A 24,239-nucleotide genomic window follows, 5' to 3' on the forward strand; every position below is an offset into this window, starting at 1 on the left:
ACTATCGCTCGAAAGTTTGGGATCGCGTGTGATATCGATGGTTTGCGGAAGAAAATAAATTAAAATACAACGCGGTATTTTTAACTTTAGTTGGGTTTATCGGAAGTTTTATATATCGCGTCGACGCGCACTCGTCAGTATATTAACTAATATACTGCGATTTTATTAAGACTACGGGAGTAAGGGAAGCGTCGGTGTATCTTTTCCTTAATTGTCTACCGTTTCGTACGCATTATTGACTAACATTAACTATTTCTTAACTCGGAGTATGTTCAAGGAAATTCGTCCTTCCCAGGAGTACTCGATGCGACAGCTTGCAAATTTCTCCGACGATACTCCAGGGCTTTTCATTTAGAACGCTTCGACGAGCAGTCGAACGTATGTATTTGCGCTGCACTTGCGCGTTACTCATTTCTGTAAGTGCTGCACTCGTTTCCGTTTGGTTCGTCAACGACATTGGCCTCCGGGGCGAGAAGTCAAAGTTCACTCGTCGCACGTTCACTCTTTCGTTCCCTTTCCTCGTCAGTGCTTGTCATTGGACACAATAACGTGTCCAGTGTTTCGAAAGTCAAGTCCTTAAAATTTTCTTGGCGAGCGCACCCTTTCTTCGCGTGGACTGCCAAGTGAACGCCGGTCCCACGAGCGACGAGAAATCGACACTCGCATCGGCTACGTTTCGAGGGTGCGATCCCCTCGACTTTTCGAGAGGAGACCCGGTTAAGCCGATCGAGTGCAACCATGAAGAGCCTCCTCGACGAAGTATACGTTCGTGGGTAATAGATTTTCGAGGTGGAGGAAGGTCACTCGATACTTTGGCACGATACCGTTATTGGGGTAGGTTCTAATTCTTCCGGTAAATCAAAAAATTGAAATCACGAGATCGCGTTCCGCTTTGTCCAACGGGTAGACTATAAATGTTTGTACATTTTTCTACCCTTGTAAACAAAATTAAAGAAACGTAACCTAAATAGAAATTTATTTCATATTTATATGAAACGTTGTAATAAATATTCTACTATGAATATTTCATACGTGTTATAGATCGTTATAGATGCTAGACTAAATTGGCCGCGTAGTAGCGACACACGTATGTGAATACGAGTGTGTGGAAGTATGTGTGTGCGCGGCGTCTCAAAAAACAGACGAATGTAACTGTTCCGTTGGCAGTCTGGTATGGAAGATGGTGAGACAAAGAAAGAGCTGAGACGCGTGCGAATGTACATCGACGAAGATCTTGGAAATCGTTTATTAAATAGATCTAAAACTATTTTAATATAAATTCTAAGTGTAACTTTAGTGTTCCTTTACTATTATTTCGGCAATTAAGATCCACAATTCTCAAAAATAACAACTCAACGGTTGACAAACATTGTCATTATATAAAGCACGCTCGTGTCTCTCGATTTTACCAAAAACATAAAAAACGTTGAAAATTTTGTGTGCACTTCAAATATAGATAATCGATAGCCGAAAAATTCTCGTTATTGCGACATGCGGTACGATGTATAGGTAAGAGAAGGAGAAACGATCGAAGTTATTTGGATACTGTATCTGTACCAATAACCACAGTGAATAGAGTACGTGGTAAGAAAATTTAAAGATACTCTTAAAAAATCCTTTCTTCGGTGGGCGGAACGGCCGAGGGTGAAGAAGAAACGGAGAAACTTCGAAGCTCTTGGAAAATGGAGGACGTTTGTCCACGCTTACCTCCTCTTTTAAGGTTCTTGTAGCGTCTCGGAAGTACGAAATCTAATTTAACCTCCCGGCCGATCGCTTCACTTTTCCCTTGCCTTCGAAATTCCCTTCCACGATTCTCCCCTGTAAACCGGACGCCGGTTTAAAAAGTTCCACGATCCGAGGAACCGATCGAATCACCTGGGACACCGGAGCACCGAGAGTGCTTGATTATTTCCACAAAAGCGACAAGCAACGCCGTTTTAAATTGCGTTTTAAAAGTCGTTGCTTCTTTCCTCGGCATAAAAGAGGGGCAAACTTCGAACGTTTGATCTTTGTTTCGATATCTTTCTATTGCAAGACATACTGATAATAATAATAATAATGATGATGATGATATTTAGACTGCAGATACTTATACTGGTTTCATATTTTTCTGACAGAAATTAAATGAAATTTACAGATTTATCTATTATTCCTAGCGATAGACGCATAGATAATAATAATTCTAAAGATTCTCGGGGATCCTTCAACACTGTACGATCGTGAAAGGGAAAAAACAGGGTGAAAACGATCGTTACTTAATCGCACGTGGTTCTCTTTCAATAAAACAGCAACTTTTTATTTCGGTAACAGAGACTGTAACGTTTACTCGTTATCAAACTTTTTGCTGATCCCGATAGAAATTCCAACGAGGAGGGGGAGGGTAAAAGAACTGCGTTTCTAGGGTGTATATGGAGGGGAGGGTAGGAAAAAGGGGGAAACATGGAACAGGCGTACGTAGAGAAAAGTTTTCGCCAAACCGGATACAAGGAAGTTCCACCGTATTCGCGCATCCGGTGCCATAAATCCCGGTCTCTTCCCGCCTTCTCGTGCCCGCTGGCCAAGACACCGAGCCTTCACTCTGTCCGACGAATAAATTTGCGATCAAGCTTTTTCCATGTCGCCGTTCCTCTCGATCGGTCGGTTCCATCGATTACGAATCGCAAGCAATCGCCAATGATCGACAGTCGCACGACAGAAATCTTCGAATCGATCGATACTTGCTGTTTTACCGACCGATCTATATTCCAGAATCGATTTTCAATCGATCAAGTAAGCCGAAGTTACGCGTATGTATACGTTTCCTATTAAGATAGCAAAGACAGCTTTAAGAAGAGTATGACGAGGGATTTTCAATGTTTTAAGTTTCGTGGATAAAACAGATATAGATCTTCACGAGTTTCTGCAGTACCAACCGATTACTTTTCTGCAATCGCAATCGCAATTGCGAAAGATTAAAACGATTGGAACGGTTATATGTATTATATTTCGTAGTATATCGTGACGCATCATAAAAACAAAATCGTAATCGTTGGATAATCCTAGAAAAGATTCTTTCATCGCGGAGACAACGAGGCGAGACAAGTATTTATGGGTTATTGATGATACGGGCGCTTTCAGAATCTAAGAAGATCGTATAATAACGTAATTAACGGCGCGCGTTGACAAATTGAATCGACGGCGAATGTATTCTTTTCATCGTGACTGTACGTCGGTGGTCCTGGTCCATAAATATTTCATGGCAGTCGGGCATCCCTGTGTTCGTGGAAAATCGTAGAACGTTCAATGATCATCCCCCCGATGTGGCAGCCGCGCGACACACCCTCGAAAAATCTTCACGAGAAAACCAACGAGGAACCGATAATCTTCCATCGATCAGTATCAGCGAGGATGGAAGGAAGCGTTTCTCGAAAATGGAAATCCTAGTTAGGGATGAAATATGAATGGCGTGAAAGGTTTGTCTGAAATAGTTGAAAAGATTGTGTACTTGGATAAGTCGCACACGAGCACGTGCCATTTTTACAGTCGTGTCTATTCGATGCTATGTTCCGACAATGTAACACGTATTTATACGAAGAGATCCGCACACCGCGTAACTTTTGACAACATCTTCAAGGTGCACATGGTTACGTTACTTTAGCACTGGAATTAAAGTGGTGTAATGAAAACAGATAGACGCGTGTAATCGTGTTTTTATTTCAATAAATATCAACATCAATTTTATGGAAAATTGATCCGTACGATCAATCCAGCGATTAATTTGCTAAACCAAACAATTTTCTTGTCGAACGATCTTGCGAACGAAAATATCCAGAGAATTTGATAAATAAAATAACAATGGAACTGTGTGTCCCTCGTGTACAAGGAACCTTACAACGCTCTAAAGCGTACACAGTTCGTTTCCATCCCCGTGAAGATTAGTTTGCAAATTCTCATGGATCCTCGGGAAATTTGGAGGTGCACGGGTGCCGAATCTCGATCTGGAAGAAGAGCGGACAACGTCGGGGTTTAGATAAGCGCCCCTACGGGAAGCCATTAACCGGGGAGAACGGCGTGAAAGCAAGGAGGATATTAGAGCGATCCGGCGATTGGCTCCGATGCAATTTCGCACGGTACGCTGGCGGCACGTTGGGCGAAGGTGTTAAATTCACTGGATGTACGTCGGACGAGCCATTCTGGGGTAGCCGACAAATCCGATCGTATTTTCATCGACGCCAAATTGGCAATATCCTCGCCGGTGACGATTCCTGAATTATGCATCAGCCTCGGGGACAGTCGCTTCGCTTCGCTTCGAAGTTTATCCATCCCGCTCGTTTCCATCCGCAGCCTCGACCTGTTCGACTCTCTTCCACGCGGGGAGTTTTCTGCCCTCTCGCAGCTTCCACCCTCGCGACCACCCCCGACCCCAAACACCCTCTGCTGCCTTCTCCGCCGCCTCCACCACCTCCTCCTCCTCCTCCTCCTCCTCCTCCTCTTTCATCGTCTCCTTCAGCTACGCTTCAATCCCCTGTTCTCGTTCTCTGTCGCGCTCCCTTCCTTCGGGCCCTTTCTCCAATGGAAACGTCACTTATTGGTCGAACGAAAGGGAGGAAAAAGAGAGGACACCCTCGAATCCGACCAATCACGGTGAACGTCCGTGATAATACTCGCGATATTTGCCGCGGTACAGACTCGGGCAAAAGCGTCCCCCGCTTCAGAGATCGCGACCGATCGAAGGGATCCGCTGGGAGAAATTTCAAACAGCCCTCTGTCGAACACTGTGATCCTCTTTTAACGTTGTTTATACGGTAATCATTTTTACGAGACTCGGATTGTATCAAACAGATTTATCGAACGGTCAGGTTACAAGTTGAAAGGAAACTTCGATTCGCCCAACGATTATCGAATATGTTTTACGTACGAATAAATTCGACAGTCTTTGGAAAGAGTGGAAGAACGAGAAGGAAAGTAACGAAGCGTCTGCAACGAACGAGAAAGAGAATCCATGGATGATAATCGAATCGAGCGTTTGGAAACGGCCCTTAAGCCTTTACGAGAGGGGACAGACAATGGAAGGTAAAAGTAAAGCGTCGTTCTTGGAACGAAGGGCTGCTCACCCCAATAATAAAATGATAAGAACCCCGGTGTGTCTTCCCTCCTTTTCCATCCTGCTTTCTACCCCCCACTTTCGTTTCCTCTGACTGGAGCCAACTCGTATATAAATGTCGATATTATTGTAACGAACCGCTTTTGATGGCAATTTCTCCTTCCGCGTGCTCTATTGCTCAGACGAGCCCACGCGATCGGACACTCGCAAATTCGTTGAATCGACCGAGGAATTTATTGTTTCCGGATCGCGCGCGTCGCCGAAAGGACATCGACGCGACCATTCCCGATCTCCAATTCGATTCTCCAACCTTCGCCGATTATCTGGCGAAAAATCTTTCCAATCTTCTCGTTGGTACAAGCTTGCTTAGGAACTAACGTTTTATCGACGCTAATGTAATCTGGTTATCATTTTCATTGCTGTTGACGCGTACGTTATCGATCATAAATATCTTCATAAGGATAAATTAGTAACTAGAAGTAGCATTTTCGTAGAAATTATGCAAGAATCTGTAACTGCGATGATCGTTTCTAAGATGCGTTTCGACAAAAGAATTAAAGATTCATCCGTCCGATGAATAAAGTATGGATGGTTGATTCAAATAAAAAGACTCTCTTATTGCTATTGGATTTATTCGACAATTTTCTTCGTTTCGTTGGCGGAACCTTCGCCTTGCGATTGAGATACGTGGCATTTGGATCAAGTTACAGGGACGAGTATTACACGGATTACTTTTGTTGCTGCGTTTTCCCGAGCCTAGTTCACGCGACTATCATCCTCGTGTCCTTTTCTCTTCTCTACAAAGAATCGACAGTTCTCGGCCACGAGGCCTATCCAAATTTAGACTTGGACTTCTCTTAGAAAAAATAATCGAATGTATATCGAGTGTCGCGTGGCCGACGAGGCTGGTTCGTCGTTCCAGCCGAGGTTAGAGTTACGAAGCTCGACCCTCCAGCGAGGTTACGAACGGACGAAGAATTTTCGAGACGTCTGCCACGTTGTACGACGGCTTTTCACCTTCCTCACGATTGTCGGGGCTGTACGTGACGAGACTCGACGGCGCAACGAATGAATTTAAGACGAAAGCGCGACGTCAGGCACGCGACAAAGAACACACACGAACAAGTCTGCTCGTTCGCCCTCTGCGTTTCGTTCCTCGGATCTTTCGAGCGGTCACAGGCGGGCCAAATAGGTGAAGGACAATTTCGATCGGCGCTAGATCGATCCTCGAAGCGAGAGCCAACGAACGAAGCGACTGAAAATATCGTTGACGAACATCGATCCGGGAAATCAACGTCAGATAGACCCCGTGAGAAACTGCGATCCTCTTCTGGCTTCTCCATTTTCATCGATTGTCCGGATATTCACTTTCTCTAGAAGTTTAAACGTTAAAAGAGTATTACACACGGGGCGGTAAAATAAAATATCGCTTGTCTCTCGACCGCTTATAGCTTCCTAAATAACAATCTGAGGATTCCCTTCGAAAGACAGTCGCCTAACGATTGTACAATTTTCGAGGAAAATAAACGTGGCACGGAGATTGTTCTATGATTATTTTTCAGAAAGCTACAACTGTTCAAATATCGACAATTTTATCGCGTAGGATAGTTAGAAGAGATATTTTGAGACTTGGCAGATAGAAGCGACACGCTATAGAAAGTCTCTTACCTGCGCTATTTATTTGCCCTTCCTCTCCTTCCTCTTCTTCATTTTCTTGGGATCGCAAGGCTTGCGCCTCTTGCACTCCAAGTTCTCCGGTGGACAATAAAACGGATCTTTGCAACAAACGTATTTCTCCTTAGGCGGACACGGTGGCAGCGTCGGTTTGGATGGTTTATCCACTTTTAAATCGTAACAAGGACAAGGTCCAGGGTGCAGTTTCGGTGGAGGTGGACAAGGGCAAAGGATCACCGGGTCCGTCGGTGGTTCAGGAAGAGGCGGTGGGACGCAAATTTCCTTCTTCACTTTCGACGTTCGAACTTCAACGCACGATTCCACCTCGTACTTTGCCTCAGGAATTTCCGGACAGGGTTTAGGCGAGACAAACTTCGTGGGTGGGCAAATAGTCGGCCCGTATTCCATTTTCGGTGGTTTAGCGAATTCAGGCACCTCGCACTTCCCCTTTGGTAGGCACCTGTCGTCACAATCGTTCTCTTTCTCCTTCTTCTTCTTCTCCTGCAATTTTACCGGCTTTCTGCCGGCACACACGTCCTTCTTCTTCTTCTTCTCGGGCTTCCTCTCGCAAGCTTTCACGCAGCTGCGTCTCTTGTCTTCGCAAATGTCTTCCAAATCTTTGCAATTGGGTGGTTTCGCCGTGGGTTTTCTAGACTTGTCAGACGAACCGAGTAACGTCGAGGCGACGTGGAATCTTCTGTGATCGATGCTCAGAGGCGCGAACCTAGATACCGCGTGATAAGTAGACATCCTCCTCTTCCTCGGGTTATTTCGGTTCTTCTTTCGCGGATTTTTCCCGCTATTTTTGGGACAAGACGGGACGTCCTTTGGACAGGAGACTCGCGGTTCGGCGACTTGTTGGCAAGGTGGACAGGGTTTCGGGCATGGACAAGGTGGTGGCGGTTTAGGACAGGGGCAAGGGCTGCACGGTGGCGGAGGTGGACAGGGTGGAGGTTTGGGACACTCCGCGCACGGTGGACAAGGTGGACAGATTCTGGGTGGAGGGGGAGGTGGGCAAGGAAGTGGTCTGGGACACGGAATGGGTGGTGGACACGGTGGACACGGTGGTGGAGGTGGACAGTAGGCTGGAGGACATGGCGGCGGACAAGGGCAAGGTTCGCAGGGCGGTGGCGGCGGACACTCCCTTTGTGGTGGACATTCGGGACACTTTGGCACTTTTGGACACCTGGGTGGCGGTGGTGCGGGAGGTGGTGCGCAGGGTGGCGGACATTTGGGTGGTCGAGGTACCTTGGGTAGCGGTGGAGGCGGCAACGGAGCTGGACACTTGGGACACTTGGGAGGCTTGGGTGGTCTCGGAGGCAGAGGACACTTTCGATAGCATATCTTCGGCGGCAGATACTTCTTCTCCGTGGGTTTTTCACAGGGCATGGGACAAGGGGGTGGGCAAGGTGTTTGTGGCTGGGGACACTTGGGGTTCTTCGGACGTGGACGAGAGCACGGTGGAGCGGGTGGTACGCATTTCTCCTGTGGGATGCATGGCTTCTGTCGTTGGTACGATTGTCTGCAAGAGCTTCTCCGTGGACTCTGGCCTTTGCTACAATCGGGAACCGACTTGGAAGAGAGTTTGGAGGGAGGTCGAGATGGCCTTTTGCCGTGCGCTTTGCCCATCAGGAAGGAATCGTTTCGAAAGAACCTCGCTTGCTCTTGCCATAAGCATCCCGTCAATCCTTTCGATAAACGCGCGATCTTCTCGCTACCCTTCGATAGAGCGGGTGTAGTGGTAAAGTTTCTCGCGAACGCCAGGCTCGCGTTAGGTATTTTCGACGACGCCCAACTGCGCCCATTAAGAACGTACGATCCCAAAGAGTATCGACTTCTGGTTCGGAAGTTACCAAGCATCGCGGTGGAAAGTGTGAGAAGAGGCCTCAGCAACGGTGTGTTTAAATCGTATTTGGCCTACGATGCAGACAACAGAGATTTTGATCGATAGAGGATCGTTTAGTCCGCCGCTATCTCCACGTACCCTCTGTCTCTCGGTGCGCGCGACGCCCAACGCCTAACATTTTTTCGTTTTGCACGGTTTCTTGGGTGGACACTTAACGCAAAACGGCTTCTTTTCCGGCTTCGGTTTCGCCGGATAGCCTGGTGGACCCATGGGCTTACAGGGGCCCTTTGGCGGATGGCAAGGGCTCTTTTTCGGCCAATCCGGCGGATCCTCGCCGCAGTCCGGCTCGCCCAATCGTAGCTGCCGTCTCTTTCTCCCTACACCCTGGATACATCATATCGCGTTTTGCTTAGGTCTCTCGTTTCTCCTTCGATCGCTCGTTGCAAACGCCTTGCCTCTGGCCCACCTCCCTCCTTCGCCCACGACCGAATCGAACGTGTATTACGAATGGAAAGTAAAGGATGATGGTTTTCGAAGGAGATGGCTATCACGATCGCAAGGCGAAATCCGCGACGAAACGATATTCTATCGACGATCTTCTATAGTAATATTAGACGAACGATGGTAAACGCACAGGCAACAAATGTCTCGTATCTTCGATGAATCTCAAGTGGTTGCCATTTAAACGCTTAAACGCTAAGAGGAATCGACGCGTCGTTCTTCAACGACAACGACTCGAAAAGATCCTTAAAAGACGAGCCATCGTACGAACGACTCCGTGGACGCAAGTCCATGTCTTCGTCTCTGGAAACGCGTTTATTGGGGAACTCTTTCTGCAGTTGACCATAGTCTAAACCAATCTCGTCCTCGTATTCCTCGCCTTGGGGGAAGTAGTCGTCGTTGCTGATTCTGTCCTGTTCCAAGAGTACCATATCTCGATACGAACTGGCGAGACCGTCGAGCATTTGATTCTTCGTGACGTGGTTGAAGATCGAGTTAGAGGTCATTGACAAAGGGCCCCTGTTTCTTCGGTCCGAGGCTCGCGCGCTCGATCCCTTGATTCCGAGCAAACCGATGCTCGCCCTCTGCGGGGAGAGAGGATGATCCGACATTTTCGATTGATTTATTTTCTCTATTTTTTTTTTTTTTTTTTTTTTTTTCAATTTTCACGATTAAATTTGGAGATGAGGAAGAGGCAGAAGGGAGGTGGAGCCATAGCGACGAGTCACGGTTTCACGCGCTGCTCGATCATCGTTATCGAGTGCTCGCGACCGATTCGAGAGATGATAAACTGTAATGTATTAAACAAAGATACTTTGTTCTTTTTTTTTTTGTGTGAAACTTACTTGGACAGCGTTACCGTTCTGATGGTGTCTGGCCAGGGTGTCTGGCGTAACCTGCGGCTGGAATTAAAATTAAAGCAGACAGATGGATTTTTTGTACTTTCTTTAAACGAACGATGTACGAAAGAAACGCGCGTCGATAAAATGGAATCGAGTTATATACGTGACTTTCGAAGAATACGTTTATTCACGTTACAACTTTCACGCACGCTACATATAATTTTCGCTCGAATATTCCAAGATATCGGGACAAATATACGCGAGAATACTCGCGGTTAGATAACCGACGTTCAACAATTTCGGAAATTCTCGTTACGATAACGACACGAAACGTCGAAGGCATTCGAGTCGAGAAGACCAACTTTCCTCGTCTTTTCTTGCCGACTACGCTGCGAATTGATAGAAACGTCGTTCGACTCGTCCGTCTTACAAATATCCTTGCAATCGGAATGATTATTCGCGTTAATCTTCGAGTCGAAGGTGGAGTATCTTCGAAAAGATCCACGTCCGGTTCCACCCGATTTATCATCGTTCTGAGGACATCCTGGTGCCCGAATTACCGGTGGACACTTAGCTTTCTCGCTTTTCTTTGGCTTCTCTTTTTTCCTCGTATCGCAACTCTCCTCCTTCTTCTGGCAACACGTATCGGTCGTCGTCTTCTTCTTCTTCTGTTGCTTCTTGCACCGTTGCCCGTGAGTTTCGTCGTTCCAAAATTTGTCACAAGGATCGTATTTCGTTTCTTCCTTGTATTTCTTGCACGTTGGTCCGTGATGTTCCTCCGATCTGCAAGGTTTACAGGGATCCTCGACATCTTCGTCACAGGTTGGCTGTTTTTTGCACTCGTCTTGTTTCTTACACTCGTCCCGTTTCTTGCACGCTGGCGGTTCGTTCTTCTTACCGCAACTCTTACCCGCATCCACCCCTTTGCATTTTTTCTTTTTACATATTTCGTCCTCCTTCTTCGACTTCTTCTTGCCGCACATCTTCTTCAGTTTATCTTTTATCGACAACTTGCAGTCGCTGTCGCTCGACGAGAATAAGATAGACGTTGGGGTAGGACGCTTTAAAATCGGTGCCACTTCCGCGTCGGTGAACAGAGACTCGAGATTGTAGGAAACTAGACTCGATAGCGAATGCGATCTTTGCCCGTTGATCTTCAAATTCTCCAGGAATAAGGCGATCTTGGACGATATTTTTTGCGTCGATCCATTTTCGCTCCTATCGATTTCCGACTCGCTGTCGCTCGTTGTCGCTACTCCGTCGATTACGTCGCAACTAGAACTCTCTGCCGACCGTTGCGCTATCGTTCGATTCTCCAATTGCTCGAGAGATCTCGAGTTCTCCACGATCATCGTGCTCTCTGTTCCTTCTAACGAACCAGCAGCCAAATCGCTTACGGAAGTCGAAACGTTCGATCTATTCTCTCGATAACTCCACTTTCTACGAGGTTTATCCCGACTCGATTCCTTGAGTATCTTTTGATTCGCGACACAGTCGATCCTGTCGATTTTCCAACCGCCCAACTTGCTGTAATAATCGTCCGCGAGATCGTTGTTCCGAACCTCGAAGAATCTCGCGAAGAAGTTCGTAAGGGGTTTGCGTCTCTGTCGAACCAAACCGTACAACATCTTAGGCTTTTTGTCCGACAAAGCAGCTGGAATCGTCCAGTTTTTCGACTTCTCTACGTTGCTCGATCGTTTCTCCGCTTTAGTCATCGCTTTCTCTACGATCTTCGACTCGTTGCACTTTCTCGCTTCGTTTCTCTTCCTATCGCACCTTTGCATCGCCGCTCGATTCTCGTTGTCTTTAAACAATTTCTTCTTCATAGTTTGCTCCGACGACGTCACGTTCAATTGTTTGCCATCCCTCTTCGTCGAACGATTCTTGTTATCCATTCTCTGTAGCATATGGCTGTTCTTCGTCGTCATAGAAATTTTCTCCGTGTTTCTCCGTGCGCAAGCTTTCTCGAAATGTGCAGCAAACTCGGCGATCGGACTTCTCGAATCTAATTCGCTTTTAACGTTGCAAGATAGCGCGATGTTCGAGTACCATCGTCGCGTAGAGGCGACGTCGTCGTTATTAGAACGAGTCTTGATAAAGTAGTTCGCGAAATCGGGAAACTGTCTACAGATCTCGGAAACGATGTGGCCACTGTGCTGGAACGTAGCGGGCCCCATTTCACCGAGAATTCTAGGACCTCGCAGATCGTTAGCGCACGCGTGGTTCCCCTGAGAACAGACGGAGAGACGATTTCAAGGTCGTTGGTTCTTTCCATCAAACGATTTACATTTCTTTTCTATACTTTTCTCTTTAGATAATTCCTCGAGGTAAAGGAGGGGATAGAGGATGGTAATTAACCCTTTAACAGTGTAGTATAATAAACAAGAATTCAGAATAAACGAAAAGTGTTGGGACGCTCTTTGCGTTTAAACGCTTTGACTGCCACGCCGAAATCGCACGTTTCGCTCAGGACGCCACGGGAGTATTTTTATTATTCAAAGCATATAATGGCAAGATAATAATAAATCGACGATGTAAGACAACGTTCTTCCCCAATGGACCGTTTATCTTCTTGGTGGTCACGGGTGGCCGCCGTGACGCCTTGGTAACAGTTGATAGCGACGTATTCTAACGAGGCTTAGTTTATCTCAACGAACCATTCGCGTTCGTCGTTTCGTCGCAAGCAAAACGTGCAGAATATATCGTTGAAACGCGTAGAAGATATTAGTAAACGGTATTTGCTCGTTCTACATATAACAGTAAGGAATGTTCACACTTCCAGCTTCAATTATACGATTACAAAGCAACATTTACGATTATTTTCTAAGCTGTGTTTATAATAATATTCGTAGATTACCCCTGAAAGATATGGATGCGAACACAGTGCGCCGTTAGACGCAAGATTTGTTCCCATTTTTTTTTATCGATGTTCTAATAAAAATGTTTAATCGTTCAATGGGGCACTCTTTATTTCAAAGTATCTTCTATTTTTCGAATATATTCAAAATGCCCTAACTGTCGATTTTTATACAATTTTTACAGTTGTAAGAAGTTCAAATGCTCCGGTCGCCAATGACCACCGTGGCGTCACAGGAGAAATGACCATGACCGGTCATATAGTATGACCAACGTGGCAGTCACAGTGTTGATAGAATTCCAATATTTTTCTTTGCCGCACAAAAATTAACTATTTCCCATTTTCAAACAAATATACTAAATAAACGCTTTTCCTCAAGATTGCCCGCATTTTTTATAACACACACGTAAAAATAGATTTTTCTAATAAGCAACAAGCGTTAGAATGGAATAAATCGAGCAAATTAAAGCTTTGGCTAATATTTCCTCCGACTACGCTGTCGAAGGATCAACACTTTCTCCGAGGCAAACTTCGTACAACAAAGAAGCGTAACGCGATGGTCGATCGTAATGAATTTTAGGAATTTTAACAGCGAAAGGGTTAAGTAACATCACAAATACTTGGACGTTTTTATCTGGCGGATTTAACGTGTTCAAAGCCCCGTCCATCGTCTCTCGTCATGATGCATTTTCTAGGGGACAGGGATATGGGAAAAAGAGGCGCGCTTGGCGCGAACGTGATCCGCATGCCGTTAGCCGAGCAACGATTCGAGGCGAAAGCAATCCCTCGATGCTTTCCCTTCTTTTTCTTTTTTACGAGTTACATCTACTCCTACCACCTTCCGTTTCGTAACAGAACTCTAATCGACGTTCTTCTTTGATCTTTGGAAAATTAACTTGTAGCGTCGACTCGAGCCTCCGCAACGTTGCTTGTATTTCAAACTTTCGCATCCTCTGTGGTCGTCGAATTGCACCGCGAGAATATAAACGCAGAAACTCGTCTTTGCTCTTTTCAACCATCTTTCGAGATATAAAAATCACACGAAAGTCTGTGGAATATTTTAGCGCCGCCTCGTCAGCTTCTCATCCCTATCCTCCTCCTCATCCAACGGTCGCCATCGACGCGATTACAAGTGGACGAGACGCGCCATCGCGTTTAAATCGTATTAATACACGCGAAACTCCACTTCGTTTCAAGTATCGATTTACGATGCAATCATGTTCGATCGAAATTTTGTCAATCCTTCGGTAAAATACGCGTTAAACGAAGATTCTTACCTGCGATTCCATCGTTGGTCTCGCAAACCGATTTGTAGCGCATTCCTCGGCGATAGGCAGCTGACGCAGGCTTCTCACGAGCTCTTCGGTCGCATTCTTCGTACGACAGCATACATTTATTTGTTTTGTTTCTTTTATTTATTATTTATCGCTATATATATATTGGTAGAAAATGTTAAATTACCTGGTTTGCATTTGACACACGATTGGAGAAGTACGGTGTTTGCAGATGTTCGCCGTTCTTATTCGATCTCGATTTCTCCAGCATCGTCAGCATTCGCGAATTCTATTGGAAATTTCAATTCGAGAGATTTGAGTAGGAACGCGATCCACGAAGAAGAAGATAAAGGAAATATGAAAATCTTACCGCGGTATTTGCGGCGGTGTTACTGTCCTTGAAGGCCTTGATTCGCATCGGTGTTAAATATCGTTTATTTAACGCGGCCACGTCATACAGCGCGAGTACGTCGAGCTTCGAGGTTTGTTTCAACATTTGCGAGAGAGATTGTCCTAGTTCCCCTGCGCCTCCAATCACCGCCGACTGTACAAACGATTCGAGTATGAAAAGATATTTTCCATTTTTTAACTGGGTATCGTCTGATCGAGAGATGTCCTTCGGCCGAAGACGCGTCCTATGGTCGGTTTATTTTTTATAGTATTCGAGATACCTTGATGTTCTCTTCACCAGCATGATATTTTCGCTGACCGATAGTTTTCACGATGGACTTGGCGGCTCGGGAAAACATTGTTATTCCTGTTGGTGTATTACTGGAAATTTTTGTAACGCCTTCATTGGGCGTCTGACATGTCCAAATTGCGACTAATGGGTCTGGTTACCAAGTGAAACGTTGCATTTGTTTTCCGAGATCGTTTGACAGTGTGCATCGGGAAAAACAAAATCGTAGCTCCAATGAACACGTTTGCAATGGATCCGAGAGGCTATTCCGTGTGTGCATATAATCGCGTATGTATTTCGAAGAAGAATTTTTTTATTTCGTGCCATTCAAGAAGTCTTTCTTTGAGAAAAACGAAAGAAACGTTTAAATAATACGCGCCTTTAAGAATTCTTTCAAATGCAGCCATCTGACAAACGCGTATCAAATGCATACGTAATCGTAGATTAGGTCGATAATGAAGCCCGCGAAACAGTAACCTGCATTATCGTTGGAAGGAAATAGCGTGAAGCCGGGCTCGCAGATTATTTTATCGACCGAGTTACCGTCCCGTCGCAGATAAGCAAATTAACGTTTTATCGACCGAATTGGAACTTTAATCACCGACGAGGTACAGAATGAACGTGACACCGGACGTTCGATTCTTTTCCGTGACTCACGTTTTGTGGCTGGCCCCGTATCATATTCGTATCGCGTACAAGATTATCGATTCAGTACAGTAGCGGTTTGAATTGAAACTAAATTCTCCTATGAAATTAAATAAGGTATAGAACAGGACATTTCGCGCATGAAGCGTAGAATTCTCTGCTTCTGCGATGTACTCGATTCTACTCCAATTGCGTTAAGACACAACCGATTACTAATTAACGTCACATCGAAGCTCGCTGTAAGACGTAATTCGGGCAAGTGCCCGTCCGCTTTCCGCCCTCATTCCTCTCATTTGCGTGTGTCTTCGCGCGTCTTCGCTCGTTTCCGCTCGACCAAATTGAAGATCGCTTTGCGACGATTTACATAAGCGAACGAGATTTTACTCGAATCTTTCGTCAACCGTGCGATCCTTAACATTTTGGATAAACCGAGATGCGAGACATTTGAATCAAGTTGAAGTTTATCGGTGCCAGCCCATATTTTTTATCGTTTTGTCTCGAGTGTCTTATCGTTTATCCTTAATTCTGTCCATCCGTCACTCCCCTTCCTTGTCGCATTCGCGAGTTAGAATAAGCGAAACGTCAAAAAATCAGAAAAACTTTGAATTTTCTTTGCAAGTATTCATCGAGGATATAAATAAACGAATCTAAACAAATGTCTGTAGATGTTCGAAAATTCCGACAATTTGAGGTTATTTTTTAGAATTTTAGCAAGTATAGCGATATGACGTCGTTCCTTGCATTTTTTGCGATACTTGGAGTATCCAAGTCGTTTCCAAGAATTCGTGCCACCTCCTATGCCACCGTGTTCTCCTGGTACGAAATCGTCGTTGTCGGCCTAGAAACTTTTGGAGAAGCCGAAAAATGTCAACTTGTCAAAATTTCAAAGAAATTCTTCAAACATCGCGTTATGTCCACGTTATGTGGCGGAAATTCGGAAAATTTTCTCCATCTAGAACTAATCTAATCCTGACCAGAGCTGTTTTTCGAGGTTCGAGTTTCCGAACTTTGCTTCAAAGTTCCTCTACGCTACTTCTCGTTGAAGCATTTGGATTGGTCACTCTAGGATCGCCGGAGAGACCATTAAACGATCAAGTAGTTGATTAAGTTTGACCAAACGTTTATTGAAACGTTTTAGTAATGTAGAAGCATGTATATTATACAAATTGCACGACTCCATCGTTAATATCAACATAACCTAATTCATATAATGCCACCCGTTTTATAATATTCATACAAATTAACAATTTATACAATACTATTTAAAAATAATTAATCTACGCAAAGATACAATACTTTCTAACTTATATACGTCGTACTGCAAGCTTTACCGTATTGTTCTAATTAAATACTTATAAATTATGTTTATAAATCTATTTGCAAGCCGTTTTAAAACTATATATATATACATATATATTTGTAGATACATATGGAGGATTTGAAAAAAGAGGGTGTATAGATATAGATCTTTATAACACCGACAAGATACTGGTATATCGAATTGATAACGTCGTATGCGACACGGAAATGGTATAGGGGACAGACCGGCCAGAAAACCCCAAAAAAGTAGGATATGAGAAAGCGCCGTGTCACGGGTTTGTATCAACATAGAATCGACTTTCTCGCGGCGATTTCCTTACGGACGTTACGAGTTTACAATCCGTTGACCACGAGGCTATATGGTCAAACGTTTAGCTGAACACGCGGTAAGACGCCTGTACGCCGATCATACAGCACGGCCACACGGGTGGTTGCCTGGTAATAGGCGCGGAACATGGTCGGGCGTCGTTTAAGATTTATATCGTGTGCCGAATCGTTTATGCAAAAATCCTGGAGAGCGGACAGGCTCGAGTGTGCGTCGTTCGGCTGTAGTTTTCATGGAATTGCAGCAGACGTGGTTTCCTGGTGCAACCCGAGAGTCTCCACGTTCTCTGTAACAGGCGATACGAGTAATCCCTATTATCCTGGCCGGCTCTACGATTCTCGGAAGATAGCGCAGAGGATATGTCCGCGACAGTGGATTCGTACAGCCAACGAAAAAGTTTCTAAATTGATTTTTACGACCGGCGCGACGCGTTTTCGCCATTAAGCCGTTGCCGAAATTAGCTTAGCGAAAAAGGCAGCTAACGAAGGTCCAGATTCCTGGCCAACGAATGGCTTTCAACAGCATGCAGATATGTCCTCCCTGCTGCGTCGTTCAGGGGCTGTGAGCGATGGTCCTCCCCGTGATTCACATTCGCGAGCAACGAATCTATAATTTTCACTTGTCTCTGCTTGCTCGAGAAAGAAATAAAAGTTTTCTTTTTTTTCGTGGAGAAGATCCGTACGGACACCCGCCGCTTCTAGGGGAAGAGCGGCGTGGTAGTGTCGGGACTCCGACCGACTAAAACCTCCACGATGACCGTCCCCCTCTTGCGATCGACGGGTGCCCGGGAACCGCTGAGGCGACACACCAGGTCCAAAAATTTGAAAAAGCCAACACCACACAGAGTTCCCAAGCGGTCACCCATCTAAGTACTATCCGTGCCCTACGTTGCTTAACTTTCGTGATCGAACGAGAACGAGTGTACTCAACGTGGTATGAGAGTTGGCTAGAATGTAAGATTGCTGCGACTATTAAAAATCTTATATGCTACTAGATATACGAATATAATACAATGGTAATTAGGAATTGTTGACGCAATGGAAATAGTAACGCACGAGAGATTTCGTAAGAAGAAATTAAGTGCGAGACTCGGTGATACGGGTTCTATTTTATTTTACATTGTACCCTGATGTTCGACGTAGAGGAGAGGCTGATCTATTTGGAGATCTTGCAGCTTGCTCTTGGGTGACTGCTGATATCAGGTATCCCTGATGATGATAACAGGGGTCGCGTTCGCGTACCTCGGGTATGGAATACGGAACAGCGACAGATACAAAAGTTGTTAGGAATTATATCGATAAAGGAGCAAGACGTTGGTTGGTTGCCGTTACAAGTGTCATGTTTATTTCTTAGCTCGATGATACAATCAATGACGAATCGTCTGTAATAATTCTTACTGTTCGCCGTAGGAAACCGCAAACAGCGTAAGGAACACTGACTTTTTTTGGCAGTTCGGTATTTCGTAAACCAGCACGCAAACTTCCATTCAACGTCACGTCTATCCTGTTCTTACTTAATGCTTGGATTCGAGTTTTTCGTCCATAGCTCGCGTTTAGATCGTTCAACGAAACGCCTATCAACCAAACTAATTTAATTAGGAAAGAACGCAAGCTCGACGACATCAAATTAACCGAATCAAATGAATTATCAATTAGAACTGGTTACATCGGTAAATTAATTTCGTAGCCATTCGAACGAGTAGATTGTTAGTCGCAATTAGCAATTAAACGACGTATAATTAAACGTTTTAAATCGTATTAGCTCGTGTTACCGCTAAATAGGAAATGTACAGAATCAAGGCAACGGTAATGGAAGCCATAGAAACTCTTTATTAAATTATACGTTTAACGCGTTTGAATACGTTTCTCGTTGTGCGACGCACAGAACGAATCCTTCTCCGGTCTAATATCCATCGTCCGACCAAGTGATCGAGTAGTCCGGATACTTCTTTTTCAGTATACTAACAGTCTCTTCGTGATCCGCCTTCCCAAAGCCCTGAAAATAAAGCAAACGTTTTTTCGTTTCTGTTATCAGAGATGTCGTAAACCGTGGATCTTCCTGGTTTACGAATTCCGTACAGTGCTTTAATCCACGAAACGCAGGGACGACGTGAAACGATCTGTTTCCAAAGTACGCTCCACTCTGATTCGTGGAATAAAGAAAAAAAGACACGGTACCCCCAGGCAGCGTTAAAATTGCTTCCCCTCGAGGTCTCACCGACCAGATTCGGCAAAGCCATTTTTCCAAAGTCCACAGCCCCTCCCAATAAACCTCGTTCAACCCATCGAATATCATGGTTGCGATGTGATAAGGTTTTATGCGAATTTCGCTGATCTCATCGCGCGCCTACTCCATCCCAGTCTTGAAAGTGGAATAATTAGTCTACAATGACGGCTGTTTAAAATCAGGAACCTGGCGAATGATCATCGGCGCTCCAAATTTTTCCTACAAACACAATTTCAGGCGAAATTCGATTTTATCCACCATGCTCGCGAATTTACTTTTCATCTAATTTCCGTTCAGCCTTGAGCTTCGCTTAACGAGAAAATCTGTACGATTTATTAGTTTTATCGAAGTTTCCCTGATACATGGACGTAATAAAATCTTCGTTCGTTGCTATTATCGATAAGTTTTCCGGCTCTACACACGGGTAAAATTACATAACGAGAAGAAAGTTGGACGAGCCTGATAGAGAAGCGTCGATGTGAACGATGTTGGAGGTAGAACATTAGTAGGTGTCAAATTAGTAGCATGTAAAAGAACGAAGGGTTAGCCGATTAGATCGAACTAGACAGAGAAGTTCGTTAGAACTCATTAATCTCTGGATTTACTTGGGAGTATCCGTAGACTTTGATGGTCTTCTCGTCCGGGTCGTGCTCGATTCTTCCACCTCCGAGGCACTTGGAGTGCAAATAACGAATCGAATCCACTTGTTCGGTAACCTCGTTAAAAATGTCGGCTAAAGCAACAAAGAAAAAGGATGCGGTTAGTACGAAGGTTAATTTAAGAATCAAGATTTTAGTATCATTCTTTTTTTATTTCTTAAATTAATTCCTCATACGATAAAATATGTTTAAGGACATATTTAAAGGAATATACAAATAATATAAAACGATGGCGCAAGGATCGCCTCGAGAGCCGCTTCATTATCTAAATATTAGTACACGAGCACACTCCTGAAGTAATTTTTCTTGCTGTTACTTTAATTTGAAACAGGAAGAAATTTCCTTCCGTTAATCAGAACGTACATAGTGTATAGACTATTTCTATAAATTTTGTTAAAGTTTAATGTTTCAAATTAGCGTTAGAGTTATCCAACTTTCATCGATATCATCGTGAAAGATTTTTATCGCGTTATAAATAAATCTTATACGTTCTCTATCTACCAGTAACATTGTGGACAAAAATTCTCTCTCGTAAAGATACGTTTTAACAAAATAGTAGCTTCGTAAAGCGTTCTCGATAAACATGCTTAGTCGTTATAAAAGCGATAACATTTAAGATCGTTGAAAACTTTTGCCCGGTACTATAACTGGCCGAGGTAATCCAACGACGATAACATTTTTACGAAGGCATTAAAACAAAGAAACAGGCAGTCAACGAACGAAACGAAAGGGAATTCGATCCAGTCGTTTCGTCGCATAATGCGCCGATTAAATCTTTACAGCTCGTAGACTAGTTCCGCTTCGAGAAATTTTATTCCACTTGAAAACCAGCGAATTAAGAACCGTCCAGAGTATTGATAAAAAATAAAAACAAAAAATATAAAACGAAACAAAATTTGAAAATAAAAAGCTTGATATCTGTCAGGTTTGAAGACGAACATCGAGTCGATGGACCATTCCCTATGAGCGTATCCGTTTGCCATGTAAAAATTGGATCTCTCATTGTGCAATATCTCGCGCGAAAATTCATTTCCGCGATCTCCGCTCGTCGATGAAACGGAAAACCGATATCTTCCTGATTGCTAGAAATTAAATAAGCGTACGATCGCCGGTTATATATATATATAAATGAAAGATCAACATTCCCATCGTGTTTGACGATCCAAAACGACTGACATTTCCAGCCGGAAGTCGAAACGAAGGTTCCATTATGGCTCCCCTGTCTAATTTCGCGGTAAGGGCGCGAAAGTTTTCGTCTCGTTCCTGACTAACTAATGGAATAATTTGCGCCACGCGTACCGAATAGAGTCTTGGAATAACCGAATAGATTGTACGCCTGCACGATGCATCGCAATAATCTCTGGATGCACCGTTGCAAATGTTGGTGGATACGCGTCGTGTCTCTCTTGAGACACTCGCTTTCAAGACGATGGAGTAAAAATCAAAATTAGAGCTCGGCTAAACTTTCGCTTCATTGTGGATCTTTATGGAAGATACATTGTGGACTTTAAATCATGTTGTTGTTTTGCCTCGGAGTATTAAGATTCTTAGGATACACGTAATGTAATAATAAATAAACTTCGGGAAAAACAACGTCGCTGCTACGTGCAACCGTCGAACAAAGACGAATTTGAATTTTCCGACCCTCCCCCGACCAGTATAAATAAACGGACGCGATCGCGAGCGAATCAGTATACACCGAGTATCTAGGAATTATCGATCAATATCTACGAGTTATCAGAGAGCAATTATGCACTGTCTTGGCGAATACGTTTGTACAGGCGTCTCTCGACATTATTTATATTTACTAATTTATCTAATTCTTGTAAATAAATCTGACGGGTTGCAACAGCAAGTTCTCGTTATTCTATATTACAATCCTCTATACATTTATGGCAGATGTAAATTAAAAACATAATCTCGAAACGATGGTAAAAGTTATATGCTATATGCAATAATACGTCTTCTGTATATTTACGCAACTTAAAATTAAAATTTACGGTCGCCGCTTCTAAGAAAACTCTACATCTGGTCTTTAGTTTTCTCAAGCACCGAAGCCATCGACAGCGCATAGACAAAAGACTGCGTAACGCTGCTAGCGTGCGGATCTGGACCAGCTCATATTGTATTCCAAACTTTGTACTTACACTTTAATATTCAAAATATATATATTTTCTACCTTACAATTTATCCACGCGTTCCTTTGTATTCAAAAGAAAAAGAAATATAAACTCCATGATTTTTCAAATAAACCTTGTAGCTATGTTCAAGGATTTGGGACTCTTGGCAAGATTCCAACAATTTTTATATCTCCCGTAGAACTCAATCTTTCGTCTAGATCGTAGACGAACGGAAGTAAGATACTTGAAAACGAAGGCACTTTAAAACCAATGTGATCGTTCGAACAGATTCTGTGAAGAGCAAGGTTGATCGACAGCGCGGGAAAGCTTCGGAATCGAGGAAATCTTCGGTTCAGAAAGGTGGAGAGATTCGGCCGAGAATTAGAAATTCTCTGTTTCACGGAGGAACAACTGGCTTCGCTCGAACACCACGTTACCGAGTCGAATTCCGGTTAATCAAAGCGTGTGGTCACGACGGGCTTTGTGAAACGTAAACACGTCGCGACGCTCGCAATCCGAAGTCCCGACACGATCGAATTCTCCCAGCGGAGAATCCGAACGGAACGCGGAACTTTGAATCTCTCGGCGAATTATCATCAGACACGCTAAGTTACAAAACACGTTGACCGTTTTGAACACGATCGTGATCTCTGCTCCGATACAATCAGTAAGATTTCTCTTTTAAAGATCTTTTTTTAAAGATTCTCATTCTTTCGAAGGAATGAGAACGTCGCTTCATTGGGAGAATTGAATCCGACGTCGAGCAAATGAACTCGTTTAATTTCAACGAGCGCGTCGTATTTATCTTTTCTATTGATCCTTGTGCAATATCGATGTCACGAATCTGCATAGTAAACATAGTATCGAGCAAACGAATCGCAAACGCACAGATTGTTTGCTTTCTAGAATCATTCTTTGATAAAACTATCCTTATCTGCTAACACGTGTGTTTCTTTATGCAATGAGAATCCAGGTTACCAATCCGATTCCTATCGTTGTTTCGATAAGCAAGGTTTTATATTATAGGTCGATTTCCAAAGGAGGAAGACACGAAACGAATGAAAATTTCGCCAAGACCTGTGGATATTCGTATGTGACCCTTGTTCCTTTCGGATGGAAATCGTTTACTTGTAAGACGACTGTACTTTGTAATATTCGTTAACCCTGGAGGAAAAATAACTATCGTCGTATTCTTACGCTGTGAAACACACGTCCTGCGAAGAAGTTTGTAAACCGGAGGTCGTAAATAATTGCGAAGAAACTCGGGACGAAGTTTGACGTCAAGATTAGAAATAAATGAAGGGAATTATTGAGTAGCGGGAAATCAATTATCCAGATCCGGGAAAGGAAGGGAAAAAAAGAAGAAAACGTGACAAAAGAGTGGTTCTCGGTTGACGTTGGTTGTATACTCGCGGGTATCGCTGATGACAGAACACCCGTGCATATTAAACACGATTTCATTGTCCGACGTTCAGACGACGCGCATAAATTTCACAGAAACGGTGGTCACAGAATCGACGAAAAAGCTCGGTCTCGGTTTGAGATTGAAAGCGATGAAATATCGCTATGAATCGTGCAGTGAATTTAAAAAAAAAGAGAGAGAGAACAACGTTGTCGAGTGGTTTTCTTCGGTTCTATCGATATCGTTTTTGAATTGGACGAAGAACCGGAAAAGAAAAAAGAATAGAAGGAGACTGGTAACACGCGTGACAAACGAGGCGACCACGTCCCGTCCGTAGTAAAACCTTGACGGAAAAACGTTTATCTCGAACCATCTAAACGCAGCGTATCCCATTAATTCCGTGCTCCCGTTTTTCTCAGTTTCGACGCGACGTAGAAACGGCCCGAGTACGTCGACGCTGAATAATGAAGAAATAAAAATGAAAAATAAAGATAGGACTACACGGTCGGTATTGGATAAGTCTCGTGCGAAAAGACTATTGGTTATTTTAAATTTATACCGCGAGCCTTTCCTTGCTGTCTGAGATGGTAACATCGTTAACATAGCGAATCGCGTTTCACACGATCACCGTCTACAACTTTTAAAGTGAAACATCCACCTAACTTCTACCATCCACCTAAATACTAATAATCAGATTGTCGACTTTTCTTTCGTTAAAAAATTCATCTTCGATTCAACTATCGCTGGATCCGGAAGCGCTGGACAGTCGATGCGTAAATCTGTGAT

The 24,239-nt window shown here is 43.9% G+C and overlaps 4 protein-coding genes and 1 non-coding gene across 8 annotated transcripts in view; 1 reads left to right on the forward strand and 4 right to left on the reverse strand.

Annotated features, from left to right (window-relative positions):
• LOC139998402 (phosrestin-2) overlaps positions 1-24,239 on the forward strand; it is a 174,983-nt gene that overhangs the window by 95,572 nt on the left and 55,172 nt on the right. The window lies entirely within an intron of this gene.
• On the reverse strand, positions 5,709-8,870 carry LOC139985459 (uncharacterized). The gene is made up of 3 exons (XM_071999896.1): positions 8,742-8,870; positions 6,752-8,674; positions 5,709-6,456 (listed from the first exon to the last, which is right to left on the reverse strand). The coding sequence occupies exon 2, from the start codon at positions 8,615-8,617 to the stop codon at positions 6,761-6,763; it is 1,857 nt and encodes a 618-aa protein (XP_071855997.1). The 5' UTR covers positions 8,618-8,674; positions 8,742-8,870; the 3' UTR covers positions 5,709-6,456; positions 6,752-6,760.
• LOC139985460 (uncharacterized) lies at positions 8,775-14,856 on the reverse strand. Of its 2 annotated transcripts, XM_071999898.1 has the most exons (6): positions 14,749-14,856; positions 14,448-14,621; positions 14,265-14,366; positions 14,081-14,176; positions 9,950-10,006; positions 8,775-8,987 (listed from the first exon to the last, which is right to left on the reverse strand). In XM_071999898.1, exons 1-6 carry the CDS (start codon positions 14,824-14,826, stop codon positions 8,775-8,777), a joined length of 720 nt encoding a protein of 239 aa, XP_071855999.1. In that variant the 5' UTR covers positions 14,827-14,856. The 2 variants fall into 2 exon arrangements, with proteins under 2 accessions (XP_071855999.1, XP_071855998.1); XM_071999897.1 differs by lacking the exon at positions 9,950-10,006 and having other exon boundaries at positions 8,897-9,688.
• Positions 17,875-17,993, reverse strand: LOC139986055 (5S ribosomal RNA). Its single transcript, XR_011799555.1, has one exon. It is a non-coding gene; the product is annotated as a 5S ribosomal RNA (ribosomal RNA).
• Positions 18,856-24,239, reverse strand: part of LOC139998413 (14 kDa phosphohistidine phosphatase) — a 61,195-nt gene continuing 55,811 nt past the window's right edge. The window contains exons 3-5 of one of the 2 annotated variants that reach the window (XR_011803257.1): positions 19,878-20,005; positions 19,224-19,491; positions 18,856-19,041 (exon numbers count right to left, since the gene is read on the reverse strand). Coding sequence is in view for 1 of the 2 variants with exons in the window: in XM_072022908.1 (XP_071879009.1) it covers positions 18,949-19,041; positions 19,878-20,005 (221 nt within the window). In the remaining variant the exon portion in view is untranslated. The remainder of the gene's footprint in view (positions 19,042-19,223; positions 19,492-19,877; positions 20,006-24,239) is intronic. The other variant, XM_072022908.1, reaches the window with a different exon arrangement.

This window comes from Bombus fervidus, chromosome 3, assembly GCF_041682495.2.
Source record: "Bombus fervidus isolate BK054 chromosome 3, iyBomFerv1, whole genome shotgun sequence".
In the NCBI taxonomy this organism is placed as follows: Eukaryota; Metazoa; Arthropoda; class Insecta; order Hymenoptera; family Apidae; genus Bombus; species Bombus fervidus.